Below are 15,318 nucleotides of genomic sequence, written 5' to 3'. Positions count from 1 at the left end.
TAATATGAAGAAATAATATTTAATGACAGCAATCTTTAATTTCAAGATGCTGGTGAGTAAAGCCTGTTTTATTGCAAAAAAAGACAAAAAGAACTGCATGTTATTTCTGTACTGTAGACAGCTTTTTACAATAGAATAATAACTAGCAAATGTTAGTCTAAAAATAAAATTATAAATCTTCTATACACTTATCAGTTGACTCAGTCATTATGTGATTCAGTGTATCTAGTCTGCCAATACAGTCATCTTTGAACTGATGTGCATTTATTATATTTCAAACAAAAATTGATTGTTATTTTAAGAGATACCTGGTTTAGCAAAAATTGTCCTGTTGAACTGGCATACAGATTTGGTCCATTATTTCCTTCTGTAAAATAATAACAAAGCTAGTCAGTGTAAAATAAAGATATAACAATAGAAAGTTTATTTCATCTTTGCAGTGGAAACGATGATGGTTTGAATATTGGAATTCTTGATATCTTTGGCTTTGAGAATTTCAAGAAAAATTCGTTTGAACAACTCTGTATCAACATTGCCAATGAACAAATTCAGTTTTACTTCAATCAACATGTCTTTGCCTGGGAACAGGTATGTGTTGAATATTTTGATAAGGCTTTAATATTGCTGACCATATAAAACCTTGTCTCAAGAAACTACATTGTTTCTTCTCCATAATAGGTTGTAAATTGCAGATTATAATGAATGTTTTCTGAGTATGTGTTCTGTGAAGCAGCGCTTGGTATTTGCAAGTAAAATACCTACATAAAATGCATTAAACTTGAAATTCACAGTATCTAAGCAACATAACACAGTGATAATCAGTTTGATGCAAATGCAATGTTGTTTTACTGAGGAATAACATGAGTGATGTAACGAATGATTCTACAGTAAAAAAATATGTGAGTGGTAACGTAATTTTTAAAGTGCAGTGTTCATAATAGCTCTACTAATAAGCTTAATGAACACTGAAATTCCATTATTAGAAACTGAAAATCTTGCAATTATTTTGTTCTTATTCAGGAACTAGATCATCTAAGCTAAATAATGATGGATTTAATATAAATAATTTGATGTAAAACAGAGAAAAGTAATGGAGTTGTAATTATAAAAGTTTATGAAATTTAAGAGGAGAGTGAAAAACCCCAAAAAATATCATCTCAACTTTGTAAATAATTCCATGAGAATTAAATTAACCATCTCTAAATCATTATTCAATATTGTTATTTGAAGAAATAACATGTCCAGGAAAAAAAAAATACTAATCTTGATGAAAATAAAATATTCCAGAATTCTGTATGAGCAGAACAGTCAACATTCAAATTTTAGGTGAAACAATACTTTCTCTGTTTTGTTGAAATTATTGAGTTTTGTAATACATAGATGAAAATCCTCCTGAATACTAGTTTTAATTATTAGTAGTAAAAGAGTATTTTGTCAGTGTTAATCACTGCTTGTTTTAAGGATGAGACAAATACAAGTTTGGAATGTGTCTATGTATGCAGGTGTGTACATGCATTTGTCAGTCTAAAAGTTGTCCTCCGCCTCTACTCTGCCCTGGTGAGGCCACATCTGGAGTGCTGTGTCCAGTTCTGGGCTCCTCAGTTCAAGAAAGGCAAGGAACTACTGGAGAGAGCCCAGTGGAGGGCAACAAAGATGATGAGGGAACTGAAGCATCTCCCTTGTGAGGAAAGGCTGAGAGCACTGGGTCTGTTCAGTCTGGAGAAGAGAAGACTGAGAGGGGATCTCATCAATACCTATAAATACCTTAAGGGTGGATGTCAAGAGGATGGGACCGGGCTCTTTTCAGTGGTGCCCAGCAGCAGGTTAAGGGGCAATGGGCACAAACTGAAACACAGGAAGTTCCATCTGAATATGAGGAAAAATTTCTTTACTTGGAGGGTGGCAGAGCACTGGCACAGGCTGCCCAGAGAGGTTGTGGAGTCTCCTTCTCTGGAGATATTCAAAACCCACCTGGACACGTTCCTGTGCAGCCTGCTGTAGGTGACCCTGCTTTGGCAGGGGGGTGGACTAGATGATCTCCAGAGGTCCCTTCCAACCCCAACCATTCTGTGATTCTGTGTATATGTCTATGTGTAAAATGGAAATTTTTTTTATATGGATCAATATTTTTTCCTGTTTCCAGTTATTTCAGGAAATGCTGTCTTGCAGTCTTAGACCTTGTAGTTGTTTTTATAGATTTATGTGGGAGATTCTCATTTGCAAGTATTTCCTTGTCTTTAATACCATCTAAAAGTCAGAGAGAAATTAGCCTGAACTATTATAATTACTTAGGTGTCTTCTTTCCAAAGTACATAAATTCACACAAAAAGAGCACTTGGCTACTGCTGTTTCTAACAGCTGGAAGGTAGAACTAGCACAGGCTGTAGCATTGTTATTTATTCCTGTCAAATCCAGGCACTGACCAAGTTCCATGGACTTGCGTACATCCACTTTGCTCAAATGTTCCCTAACTTGATCCTCCTCCACCAAGGGTAAGTCTTCCTTGCTCCAGACTTTCCATCTGGTCTCAGGGACCTGAGATTATCAGTCAAGACCGAGGCAATGAAGGGATTGAGTATCTCAGCCTTTTCCATGTCATCCACACCCATTCAGCAGCAGTCCCACATTTTCCCTAGCTGCTTTTTTGCTACTGGTGGACCTGCATTGGCTTTCCTAACCCTCTTCCTGTACACTCAAATATCGTCTTAATATTCCTTCTCTTTTTTCGATTAGTCTTGGATCCTGTTCAGTGTAATCTGTCTTTACTTGTTTCTAGATATCCTAATACAGAACATTTTGGCCAGACCTGTGTTAATGCAGAGGTCTGTGGTGTCACCATCTAGTAGGAACAGTTTGCTCTCCTGCATGTGCCCTGCTCCAGACAGGTCAAGGTGGTTATTTTGGTACTGAGCAGATGAAGGAAAAAACAAACTTCTGATTTTGACAACATACAGTTTACTCATTTTCTCCTGTAGGAAATTAGTATGACAATTACAGACCTTATGGAAGGGGGAGATGATCTTTATTTACAGAATCTCTAAGAATGTTGATTTTACCCACTGCCACTCATTCTCTCATAGATTTCATTGACTCACACCCATGTAGAAAGCACCAGGATGCGTGTGTTCAGCTGGTCTGGCCAGGATCATTTGTGAGCAACACAAAGAATAAGGGACACCAGCTAGCAAGTCTTCATCATGTCTCTTAGGTTCTTCTTGCTGAAATAGTTTTTGGACAGATCTTTTACAGCCTTTAGCAGTCATCAGTTGTTACGGGGTGATTCTTTGCCTCAGAACTTTATTTACTTCAGCCTCCATAATCTTTAGGCAATGTCATTACCTGGTTTTGCTTGTTTGGAATATATACATCTTTATGCCTACAATCTGTTTTCTTGGTGGGCTCGTCGGAAAAGGCAAGGCATATATGGTGTGCTGTAACCTTGCAGTCACCCTCCTGTTGTCAGATTTAGAGGGTGTTCCACTCGGTAGCTGTCTGCGCTGTGTTTTTGTGTGAGCGAAGGCCTTCTGACCTTGATGTAAACAACACTTTCCTCAATTTTATTGCTGTGAACAAATGTTCTTCATTCACATCACAGGCCATTCTTCTAAGACTCTTTCTTTTGGTGCTTATGTGCACATTTCCATTCATATTTCATTTATATCAGACCTAATATTCCTATTACAAGTGTCCACATCCTGCCTGTAATACCAACCAACTAAGATGTCTACTTTCATTTACATGACACCACTACACCAGATTATATCAAACTTCATTATATTATCTTGTAGCAGTCTCCAAAGATATTACTATAGCAGTGCAGAATGATCTATATAGATTAAGTTCGTGCAAGTGTGGGTTTAAATCCCCCCCTCCCCTTTCAGAGCCAGGAAATGACAAATGTATTATTCTGCATTAAAACCCAGTGACATGGGATGATTTGCAGTATGATTCATAGCCATTATAAGACATCGCTTTTCACTTATTTATAATGTGGTTGTTCCAGTTCTACATCACAAGAACAGTCTTGAAGAAAGCAGGTGGCTTCAGGATCTTTTCTGTTCACTGTAAGGACTCTCCTGTGTTAACACGAGTAATGTACTTTAATTGTAAATACAGACCCTCCCTGCAGCCAAATAAGAGAAAGCTATTTGCAGGAAAATATAAAATATAATTACTAAATTTTCTATACAAGGAAAAAAAAGAGATATTTTCAAAATCACATGACTGAAATTGTTCTTGTTAACGATACAAAGTACCACTTATGTAAAAGCCAAACAATAGGATGACCTCTGCCCTTCACTGATGGGTTTCTGTCTTTAATACTAAAAGACAGGAGTTATGTTTAGGAGAAGGCTGGTGCCAGCCATCACCAAGACCTTTGCATTGACTTTTCTTTAGCCCAAGCTGGCTGTCATGCTGATGGAGCTATTCTGTTGCTGGAGAGACCCAGGCTAGTATCTCCACAGCCCTGTGCAATGCCAGACAGACATGTCAGTTTGCTCTGTGCTATCCCAGAAATCTCTTAAAGCAACACTGCATTGCACCCTGTAGATCTACACAAGGAAGACTGCAGAATTTAATTTCTTTCATACTTCCCTCAAAAGAAGTAAAACTTACAGGTACATTATTTCTTCATTTTTTTCCCTGTTTTGCCCTGTTCAATTCCATACCACATGCAATTCGATGAAATTTGACATATCTCGTGGGAAGTCAAGACCTAAATCAGTCAATTATAGCCTAGTTCTCAATTAACCCATGTCAACCTAATAACTAGGGATATATAACTAGGGAAGGTGAATAATTTTTTGGCAACTTGAGCAATAAAGCTAGATAGTAAATGAACTCATAAGGCTGAAGTTTTGCAGGTGATGCTTTTGGCACTGTCTGGTTTCTTTTCTGTGTCTGAATCTGAGAAGTGTTCACAGTTTTGCTTTCTTTGGAAGTGTGGCCTACAAAAAAAAGTGACCTCAGAAGTGATGGAAATAGTAGGAAGGAACAGTGGTACTATCACCACCTGAGGCTCAGGGTGTCTGCTAGAGCAAGGGTGTCTGCTAGAGCACAGTGTCTGCATGCCAATGTGGAGAACTCAACTCAAAATTAAGGGAATTTACTCTTTATTGTTGACTTAATGTTTGCATTTAAGAATAAAGGCTTTTAGGCCTGAATGCAATCTTTCCTTAATTTAACAGAAAGGCTGAAGTGGAGAGTATAGTTTAAGATAAGGATAGTTTAGATTCCCAATAGTGGAGACAAATAGATATTTCTCTGTCTCCACTGACTGGGGAGGAAATGTGGGCTTTCAACTTAGTCACTTCTTTTATGTGTCTATAGTTAAGTGGAATGAATGCTGGCACAAGCTTTTTTTAGGTTAATACTAAGCAAAGCACAACTTCTGCACCTTCAGTCCTGTCCTTCAAGGTGTTTCCCTTACATGTAAAGTACTGATATAAGTTAATTCTGTCAGCTCCATGATCTGCAGGCAACATTGTCCAGCAAGACAACCTTCCCATTTCTATCTCATTTGTGATTCTTCTGTGAAAAGTAAAAGGTGTAATGTCAAGTACCTAAAACATTTTGGAAGTGGTAAATTTACTGTCAGTTGGAAGAATGCTACTTTTTACATTAAATATATGCAATGTTTATTTTACAGTCATATGACAATTTAATCTTCTACTTTAAGCTGGAAAATGTTCATTCTGAGTAAGTCTCCAGTGTTCCCATTTAAACCAAAGTCTCATCATACCATGTTCTTAACAAAATGCCATTAATTTTTTTCAATTAAGCATGAAGACCATTTCCTAATGCATTTAATAATTCTTTTGTTATTAAGTGAAACCGGGTTGCACAAGCTAATATTACCTGGTTTTGATCACAGATAAGATACCGTGCAATACTGAGATGAGATAGGAGCCCAAGTATTAGTGTAACTCAGTCATTCCTTTTGACATCCAATCCATAGGAATACTTTCTGATGGATTATGCTTTAGAATTTCAATGAGCAGCTGCTATTTTAAGGAGCTTTCTTGTCATAAAACATCATGGGGGATTACAGAATCCTGTAGCTGATTCAGCTTATTAATTCAAATAAGATCTATTTCATTACAGTTTTATGACGTGCATCATTAAGGCTTTTATCCTTGCTGCTTGTATCCTAATAATATGGTTGAAGACCAGCATTGCAGAAGAAAATGTAATATGGTATCTTATTTCTGAGCCATCTGTCACACTGGTGCCTGGAAGACATGGTTATCAGCCGTCCTCCAGGAGCCCATGGGAAGCGGTGGAGTGAGCTTCTTCCATATCCTACTGGGCAGAGGGCAGAGGCATTACTGAAACCGTCAGCGCTGACGCTCATTCAGGCGTCAAGGTGCAGACACAAAAGACCGAATGGTCATATACACTGCAGGCTTGGAGGTCAGGCCCCGCACATTGGCCGGGCAGGGAGGGGAGCAGATGTTGCTGTTACAGTGTAGTAGTACAGCTATTGCAGATCTCCTTTCAGTTTTGAGGAGAACCCTTTTATCAGCTCTCTAAACCAACCTCTCTCACAAGCGTTTGAAATTGGAAAAAGTTAATCATTGGATAGGTTGTCTGTAAGAGCTTGTTTGAGGATGTCTGAGTATCACAGAAACACTCTTCTCTCACAGGTTCATCCTGAGCAATCTCTTCCCTTTTCCCCCTTGATAAGTGTACTCTTGATAATCCTAAGCAATAACAGCTGGTTTCGTGAACGTAACATCTGTGTGTCGGTACACCCGTAGCGCTCTGATGTTACCTTTGCGAGATAACACGGCCTCATTCCCTTCCTGCCACTAGCTCCTACAGGTACATAATTAACTTCTTGTCTATATCAGTGATACATTTATTACTCTCCTGTCTTGTCCTGCTACTCAGGTCATTGATTAAAATAAAAAGCAAAACTCTACCTGTCCACTGTTCCAGAGAAGACATGAATGAAGTTAATGTTACGTGTCTTGAGATGAGGAGCCCTCATGGGGCTGTAGGAGAGATTCTTACTGCTTACGCCCTTGTAAGGACGTATAAACTGAGCCATAACCTATCCTTAGACTGAAGATTGTCCTGGGAAATTAGATCAATCTGGATACTGGAAGGGTTTAGGTTTTCTGTGTTCTTTTTCCAATGGATCAGTAGATTTATTTATTTAGGCCTGTATTTCCAGGACAGTGTTACTGATTTTATTCATTTTGCTATTTCTCTCTGGCTTGAAGATCAATAGGTATGAAGGCTAAAATGTGCTTTTCTGTTGTATATGGCAGTTAACTCCTTTTCAAAACGCTTAATATATTGCCTTCTTTGCTCATTCAGACTCAAGTGAATGACACATAAGGAGAGGTCTTTCAGGGTTAGAGGTCTTTGAACTCATTAATATTAGCCATCATTCATGTTTATGACACTCCTCTCACAATGAATTCAGGATAGCACAACTGTGATGTTAACACCACACATTAATACAACACTTTTATGAAGTCCTATGCTTTGGAAGAGGGGTGATTTTTAAAGTAGATCAAAAGGCTTATTTACGTGTTTCAGAGTATAGCCTGCACAGGACTGAAGGCAGCCCTGGTACATATGGGAGCATTGCACAGTGGATAACTGCTATTGCATTATGTCATGCAGGCAAAAATCATGGAGGGATGGCCGTCCCTAGGGCATCCTTCTCTTGGTAAATCTGCAGCTGTCCTCTGCCTCGCTGAAGGATTAAAGAAAGTCATTCTTGTATTCTTCAGCTATAATTTAAATTATTTCCAAGAGAAAACCATTGCAACACACTGTGGTCACAGCATTTGTTATCAGGTTTTTCTCAGTTTGGTAGGAATCCAAACACATTTGCAGTCTTCATGAGAAAAAAAAAAACCAACACAAAACAACACAAAAAACCCCAACAGCTTTTCTATTGTTTTTTAATCTTGCTGAATACCTTTCCCTAGTTCCTTAGGGAAAATGTTGTAGAGGCCAACCTATGACAATTTATTTAATTTTTAGAAAGTATGTACACCATTCTTTAATTATTAGAAAGTGTGTGCACCATTCTTCTCCACATAAGAACTTTTCCAGGTGTTTGAGGAGTGGGATCAAACAAGTGAGGCCTCTGTAATCTGTAGTCAATTGTGTAAATCTTGGCCCCTGTACATCAGAAAGGTTTGAGCAATGAACTAGGAATGTAAATGTAGCTCTAAATGATTAAGAAATAATTTTTACATTGAAGACCAGGGAAGTAAAAAGGCACTGAGGTCTCCATCTACAAACACTATACTTTATCTTCTTCAGCTCTGTTTCTTTAATTCTTGCATATTCTTGGAAAGCATCTTACTTTACCAAATGTGCCATAGGAAGCACGTACGTATCCAAAGGCAAATTAAAATCTATAGCCTGACAGTGTGATACATCCCAAATGACATTTGTTGCTGCAAAACCTTGATGTTTTTAGCCCCAAGGAATACTTTTTCAATGTAGTTTTAATTTGCTACAATTGACAGTTTGTGAATTATTTTCTGAAGTGGTTCTGTATACATAGACAAAACATGCCTTTTGTTGCTTGTTACAGAATGAATACCTATATGAAGGTGTTGATGCAAGAGTTATAGAATATGAGGATAACAGGCCCCTCTTAGATATGTTCCTACAGAAACCAATGGGTTTATTGTCCCTGCTGGATGAGGAAAGTCGATTCCCACAAGCAACAGATCAGACACTTGTAGGTAAGTATATGGTTTATTTCACAGTTTTACAGGATGTCTCCCTGTTAGATTTCTGTTTGGCGTGTCCAGTTCAGGCTATATGCTAGTTATGTTTTTAGTGAGCCCACATTCCAGTGTTACAGTATGTTTGAGGGAGGTATGCACGTAGTGATGGATGTGTCTTTGAGGCTGATAGAGAAATATTAAGAGTACAAATGAACCTAAGCTGCTGATCTAGGTTTTGAATTCTCCTGCCATCAGGAATTTTTAGCTTCAGGGCTTGAAAGATAAAGATCAAACTGAGTTAAAACTCTAGGTTCATATGCCAAGAATACTGTTTTCAAAGTTGAGTCATGTTCAGCTCTAAGATTTTTGATGAGCCATATCTGAACAAGAATTTTAGTACTTTTTAAGGGTAATGGCTGCAAACCTGCCTCAGTGCCTTTCAGTAAATTGTGCTTCCTGTTTTTTTCTATTCAGAAATTAAAATTAAAACACCTAAATATATTATAATTCAGCTCCTGACTATTTCAGTGCTGCTGAGTACTTGCAGTTACAGTTGATTTAGTTATTTCAGTGGGGTTTCTGTGCAGATAAATCCTTGTTTTATTCATTTTTGAATGTGCGGTGTCAGACCAGAGTTTTAACCAACACCCAGTCACAAAACCTAATAACATCCAGTAACAATGCCCATGTTAAAACAATTATATTAGCTTGTTGTCTTTCTATCCTCATACTTTTTAGTCTACAGTACAGAGGCCCTCAATCAATGTAAATGTTTCCTCACAATTCCCCAAGGAACCTTTAGGAAGGATTACTACATTGTTTGATATATGACATATATGACAATCAAGAGATTTTCTGAGGTGACACAGAAAAAAATTGGTGCAAAGTAAGTAACTGATCCAAGAGCTCCCATGTTCTCTATCCAGTGCCTTTTGTTTCAAGACCATTATGTTATCTTTGTCCTTAAAAACATCAGAGTCTATTTTGTGCCTCTGCGTTGTCTGAGAAGTCAGGCAATATCCTTAGAGGGATATAGCTTTGGAAGACAATTATTGTACAGTAACTCCGGTAAGATAAGCTATGTGTTTCCTTTCAGAAAAATTTGAAGATAATTTGAAGTCAAAATATTTTTGGAGGCCCAAAAGAGTAGATCTAACCTTTGGGATTTATCATTATGCAGGAAAGGTAAGAGACCTAATGATATTAGTTGGGGACTGTGGAATGGTAGGGCTGGGAGGAAATAGAAGAGGTCAGCTGGGTTGGTCCTCAGCCTTCATCTCTTCAGACCTTACATGGAAATGTTGGCAGTGCCTTACACATCAAAAGTAAATTGAAAAGTTATTTTTCCTCATTGAAAAAAAAGCAATAGCAGGAGCATATTTTTCTTAAATGTCACCAGGTAAATGAACTGACTGTATTGGTCAGTTGGTAAGAACCAAAACATAACCGCAATGTATTGCAACTCAGTGCTCTTCCCCTTAGCTCCTCAAAGTCCTGTGCCATGCTTGTTCCCACTGCTTTAAATCAGGATCCAGCTCCATTCTTTCTACTGCCTCCTACATCCCATCAGCCTTACTTAGTTCTGTACTTTGTCATCAGACAGATAGATACTACAGGCCCTGCTTTCTGCTTCATTTGATGAGCAGCATCTTGCCCTCCTGTACAAGGTGACTTGCTGCACATGCCTTTCAAACTCAGGAGGAGTTGCTGACGCACTGCAGCAAGATGCCACTGGTCACCTGAACCTTGCCTTGTGAAAGCAAGAGTTCCCACCTCCTTTGGGACTCTTTTAAAGGGTATGGAGTGGGCACTGCTATCTCGCATAGGAAACTATGCTGGGTCTGTGCAGTGCTGAAGCAGCTGGCCTGGAAAAAGGCAACATACTGCCCATCAGCTGATGGAAGATAACTTGCCCCTTGCATAAGACAGCCAGCTACAAAAGGCCTGCAGTAACTCCTCTGAACCTCATCTCCAGCTGAATAACACTTCACCAACATAGTATTTTTCACTGCCGAGGAGCAGAAGACCAAGTCTCCCTGTACCATTCCTGATAGCAGCCACTGAAGATTTGGATTCCACCAGTGCCCCATTAGCCCTTTCCAGTGTTCAACATGCTTTTTCATTAGGAAGTTTCTCCTACTGTCTAACTTATATCTCCATTGCTGTGATGCAAGTTCATTACTCCTAGTCCTGTTTACTGTGGAGCTGGAGAACAATTTATTTCCTCTTCCTTTACAAGCCTTTTTTGTAATTTAAGACTGTTACTGGGTTGTTTTGTGAGGGCTTTTTATAAATTAAATATGCCAGTATCTTCTACCCTTCTTCACAGGCCAGGTTTTCATGTGGGTCCTTTACAGCATCATTGAGATAGAGCTCTGGAGGTACATTTTGAGTTAAGTACACCATTCCTGGAATTTTTAGAGAGGTTTCATTTGCCAGTATGCAGTTTGTGATTTTTGCAAACTTCCTCTACAATTAATAGAGATCTGTAGGAAGAGTGGTAAGTCCTGAGTCCAGTACAGCACTATATGAATGGGACAGAAAGATTGTACAGTCATATAGGTAATCCTGTGTGATATGGTTGAAATGAAGTGCATTGTTAATTGTGCGTGTACAGGTGTAAAGGAGGACTACGATACACTTGTCCTAGTGATAAATCCATACTGGCTAAAACTAATATTAACATATCTGCATTAGCAAAAATAAATGTCTCCAGCTACTTTGGAATGATGGATTTGCTTTTAGGGATCTGCATCATAATGGTTCTCAGTATTGAAAAGTTAGAACTTTTCAAAAGGAAGCCTGTAAGCAAGAGTGACTTTGATGGCTGAAAAACTATTTGTGTTTCTTGATATATTAAAAGCCACATGCCAGAGTGCTTACATTTACAATTACTTTTCAAAAGCCCAGAAGATGCATAAATGCACTTTTTAAACAGGTTCTATATAATGCAAGTGGATTTCTAGCCAAAAATAGAGATACTCTGCCAGCTGATATTGTGCTGCTACTGCGATCATCTGAAAACAATCTGACAAGACAGTTGGTAACCCATCCTCTTACAAAAACAGGTATTGCTATTGTGGTAATTTTCTAATACTTCTCTAGCCTTCATGATGACCACTGCTAGGTTTCATATGACCACTTGTTGATGACATTATACACTTTGTGGCTTAACTTTCCAACCCTAGAATCTATACAGAATGGAGCCCCAGCCACCTCAAGCTGCAGGGGAGGGATTGGTCTGGTCAAGTGCCAAGGAAGTGGTAGAGGCTTCTGTCAGGGTCCTCTCTTCAGGGTAGGGGAGCAAGACAGGGAGTGGAGTGCATCCCTTGAGTTGAGGACTGAACAGAAAGGATCAGGTAAGTCACTGGCCTTTTTTGGACAGGGCATATATCAATTGCCTGTTTTGTCTCAGTGCAATTTTTCTCTGAAGTGGTAGAGAACCAAGGTTGGAGCTCCTAACATCTGCTGCAAAGAGTGAGGACACACCTCTCTATTTCCCCAGGCTTTTAGTCCTTTGCAATAGGTAACTGATGGGGGTCCTAGTAGTGAGCCCTTCCTCTGGGAGTTCATAAGTTGGAGTGGAGGAATATGACTGACTCTACAGAAATTACTCCTAAGTTGCACCTTAGTTGAACCAAGTCCTTGTACAGTGTCCTACCTCCCATTTTAGATTGATGGGTAAGTCTCCTTACAACCAGTTTGCTATTGTGTTGTACTACTCCCTGTGTGATGGCATTGACGCCATACAGTAAGTACTTGACATTACTTTCTTGTACAACTACGTGGGACATATAGTAGAACAGAAAAGCTAAATTGGAAGACCCTAATGGAAATTTGTCTAAAATGTTATCGTAGCTTACAGAAACTGAGGTTTTGGCAAGGCTCCTATTTTTCACAAAGGGAGCTTTGCTGCTGGAATGCAAAATTTGATCTTGAAGGTCTATTTTAAGTCAGTGTTCCTGGGAAAACACTGAGCTCAATGTCCTTGCCTGAATTTTTTTGACTTGTTGATATCTGCTAAGATACTAAACTATAATTTCTGTAGAGCCAAAGTCAGGGTCCAAATGGTCCCAAGAATTTATCCCAAGTCTTATGTAATGATTTGCAAGATAACTCTGAAGGTTGTTTTAGTCTTCTTGTTAAATATTATGAAACACTGTGTGTAGCCTCTCAAAACTGACCCAAACCATCCAGCTATAGCCAACTAAAAGTCAGGTTTCTCATCTAAGTTATTCACCTAGAATGAGTAGAAATGTAGCTGTTTACTCAGAGTCCAACCCATCTTGCCTATCTCGGGTGTTTCTCTTCGGATGGGATAAATATCCTCTGAAGGTGCCTCTCTCCACTGAATACAGCGGGGAACCTGTAGACACTTCACTTTCAGATAGCTAAAGTTAGGTGTGAGTCATCCTTTCTCTTTCCTTCCCATCCTGTGATATTCAGCTAAACCTAAGGGAGGTTTAGCACTTGATATCATCACATAATACATGACGCATTAGCTCAGAATGCCATGTATTTGCAGCTGTTTATCCAACTCTTATCCACCTCTTACTGATAGTAGCTGAGCACAGAGAGATTAGAGGCTCTCCCAGTGGACAGTGAGATTCCAGAGGTGTTATGTTATTAGCAGAAGCAATGGCAGCATGCAGCAATGGTTGGGGTTTATCAACATAGAGTGACATGATGGAAAGCTCAGCAGAATTTTCATTATTCCTCTAGAAGAGCAGTGTCTGTGTAAACCACTCCAATGCACCTAGTCCTTCAAGTCATCATAATAAAGATATTACTTGATCGAGAATTCCAAGGTTAGAGTCTTAAGACTATGTCTGTGCTAGTAAACCAAACAGGGCCAGTGAACAGTAGCTGAAACACTCCCACAGGATTGCCCATTCTGATTAATTGTTAGCATGCCTCCCTGGGGCAGTTTTGGACCATGTCAGCTAGCAGTCCCCCAGAAATACCCAGGCACACTTGAAGAGAAAGCACAGGCCAGTGATGGTTTCCAACAAGCTCTGTGGAAAGACACAACCTTATTTTTACCAGGAGGTTAAAAGAGTAATGAAGTATAGAGTTTAGCTGTATAGAGTGGAGTCATGCCATGTCACTTGCCTTCAGGGCCAGAGAAGGGTGCTAGCACTATTTTTTTTTTAACAAATATTTATGTAGCCTTAGAACTAGAATAGTACAATAACATCCTTGGGGTAAAACCACATAGATGCTCTAAGATGTATCTTTTTTACCTTCTGCAGCAGTCTGTTTATTTTTTTGCTCTAGTAGGTGACATAACTGCTGAAGGAGGAAAATTCAGCCCACATTCCATCTTCATGCAACCTCTTCAGAGCTTGCTCCATCCCAAGAGCGAAAGGGGAAATGAGGACATACTCCAAATAAGCCAACAACCTTTATAAAAATATGGTTACACTGGGGGCATGAATAAGGTGGTTCAGCATAGTTTTTAGTTTAGATGAGATGTAAGCATTTTGGTAGGTTGCGTTCTTTCATCTTCCCATAGGTAACCTGGCACACACTAAAAGCAAAACTACAATCAGTTACCAAATGTGGACCCCCCAGAAATCCATCAGTCATACAAAGGTAAGAAAACTGATTTTGTGATTCTGCGTTGAACCCTAATTTAAGCTAGAAAGGCAATACTGTTATTGGTACTAAAAGTAAGCAAGTAACCCCTTCCTTGGTTTTTCTCCCTCTCCTATTTTCTTTTCTGTTTAGCTGGATATCTTTGTGTTGTGCAATTCATATTCCTTCCGTGAGGTAAAAACCTAACATTTCCCTTCTTTCTGGCTATAGTTTTATAACAACTTCAGAGGAAAAAAATATTACTTCCTAGCTGTATTGTAGTAAAAAGAGAAATTAAAATATTGGTGTGGAGTATAGTCAAGTTCCTTAGGGAACTACCAAAATAATAGTGATGATGAAATAACAGATGGGACCTCAGACACTGTCAGGTTATTTCTGGCAGTTATTTAGATGGTCCGTTATCAAATTGTGTCCTCTGTGTGTGAACGTTTGTGTATTGTATAGCAAAGTAATGTAACGTACTGGTGTAATTGATTTGTGCTAGTGATCATGCTGTAACTTTTTATGTTTAGAATACTCTTTTTTTAATTAATTATGTTCTCTGAGGAGTGCTTTGTTGTGGCATTGGAAAGGGCACTGAAGGCTGAACAGAGATAAAAAGTGTCATTTTCTTTCTTCATCTTAATAGAATGAAGCAGGAGATACCGGACATCATCCAAGAGAGACAACCAGCATGAAAACACAGACAGTCGCTTCTTATTTTAGAGTAAGACATCAGATCTTTTAATAAGTTTTTCTAGAGCAGAATGAATGTTTATTCTTTCAACTTTTGAAATGCACCTGTTGATTTAGAACCAACAGTGATCCATTTAGAGTTTGTGAACTGCATATATGATGCAGTGATCTGTGCAGCACAAATATCTAGAGGAGATCGTGATGTTTCATCTTTAATTGTACTTGATCACACAGCCACATTTCTGTCGTGATGATGTATGATGATCTCTATTAATCTTTCACTTGCTTGTTTTTCCATGAAGGGAGGTAAAGGGAGGTTGGACATTAGTGCTATAGCATT

At 38.8% G+C, this 15,318-nt stretch overlaps 1 protein-coding gene across 1 annotated transcript in view; it reads left to right on the top strand.

The window, feature by feature from the left end:
* Window positions 1–15,318, top strand: part of MYO3A (myosin IIIA) — a 74,427-nt gene that overhangs the window by 29,908 nt on the left and 29,201 nt on the right. Inside the window, 6 exon segments of the mRNA XM_009700898.1 lie at window positions 441–588; window positions 8,567–8,720; window positions 9,802–9,890; window positions 11,644–11,773; window positions 14,221–14,300; window positions 14,932–15,009. Of these exon segments, the coding sequence (XP_009699200.1) occupies window positions 441–588; window positions 8,567–8,720; window positions 9,802–9,890; window positions 11,644–11,773; window positions 14,221–14,300; window positions 14,932–15,009 (679 nt within the window).

The sequence above is a fragment of the Cariama cristata genome, unplaced genomic scaffold (genome assembly GCF_000690535.1).
Source record: "Cariama cristata isolate BGI_N322 unplaced genomic scaffold, ASM69053v1 scaffold21975, whole genome shotgun sequence".
Lineage (NCBI taxonomy): Eukaryota > Metazoa > Chordata > Aves > Cariamiformes > Cariamidae > Cariama > Cariama cristata.
The sequence above is the reverse complement of the archived record's forward strand: the minus strand, read 5'-3'. Positions and strand labels throughout refer to the sequence as shown.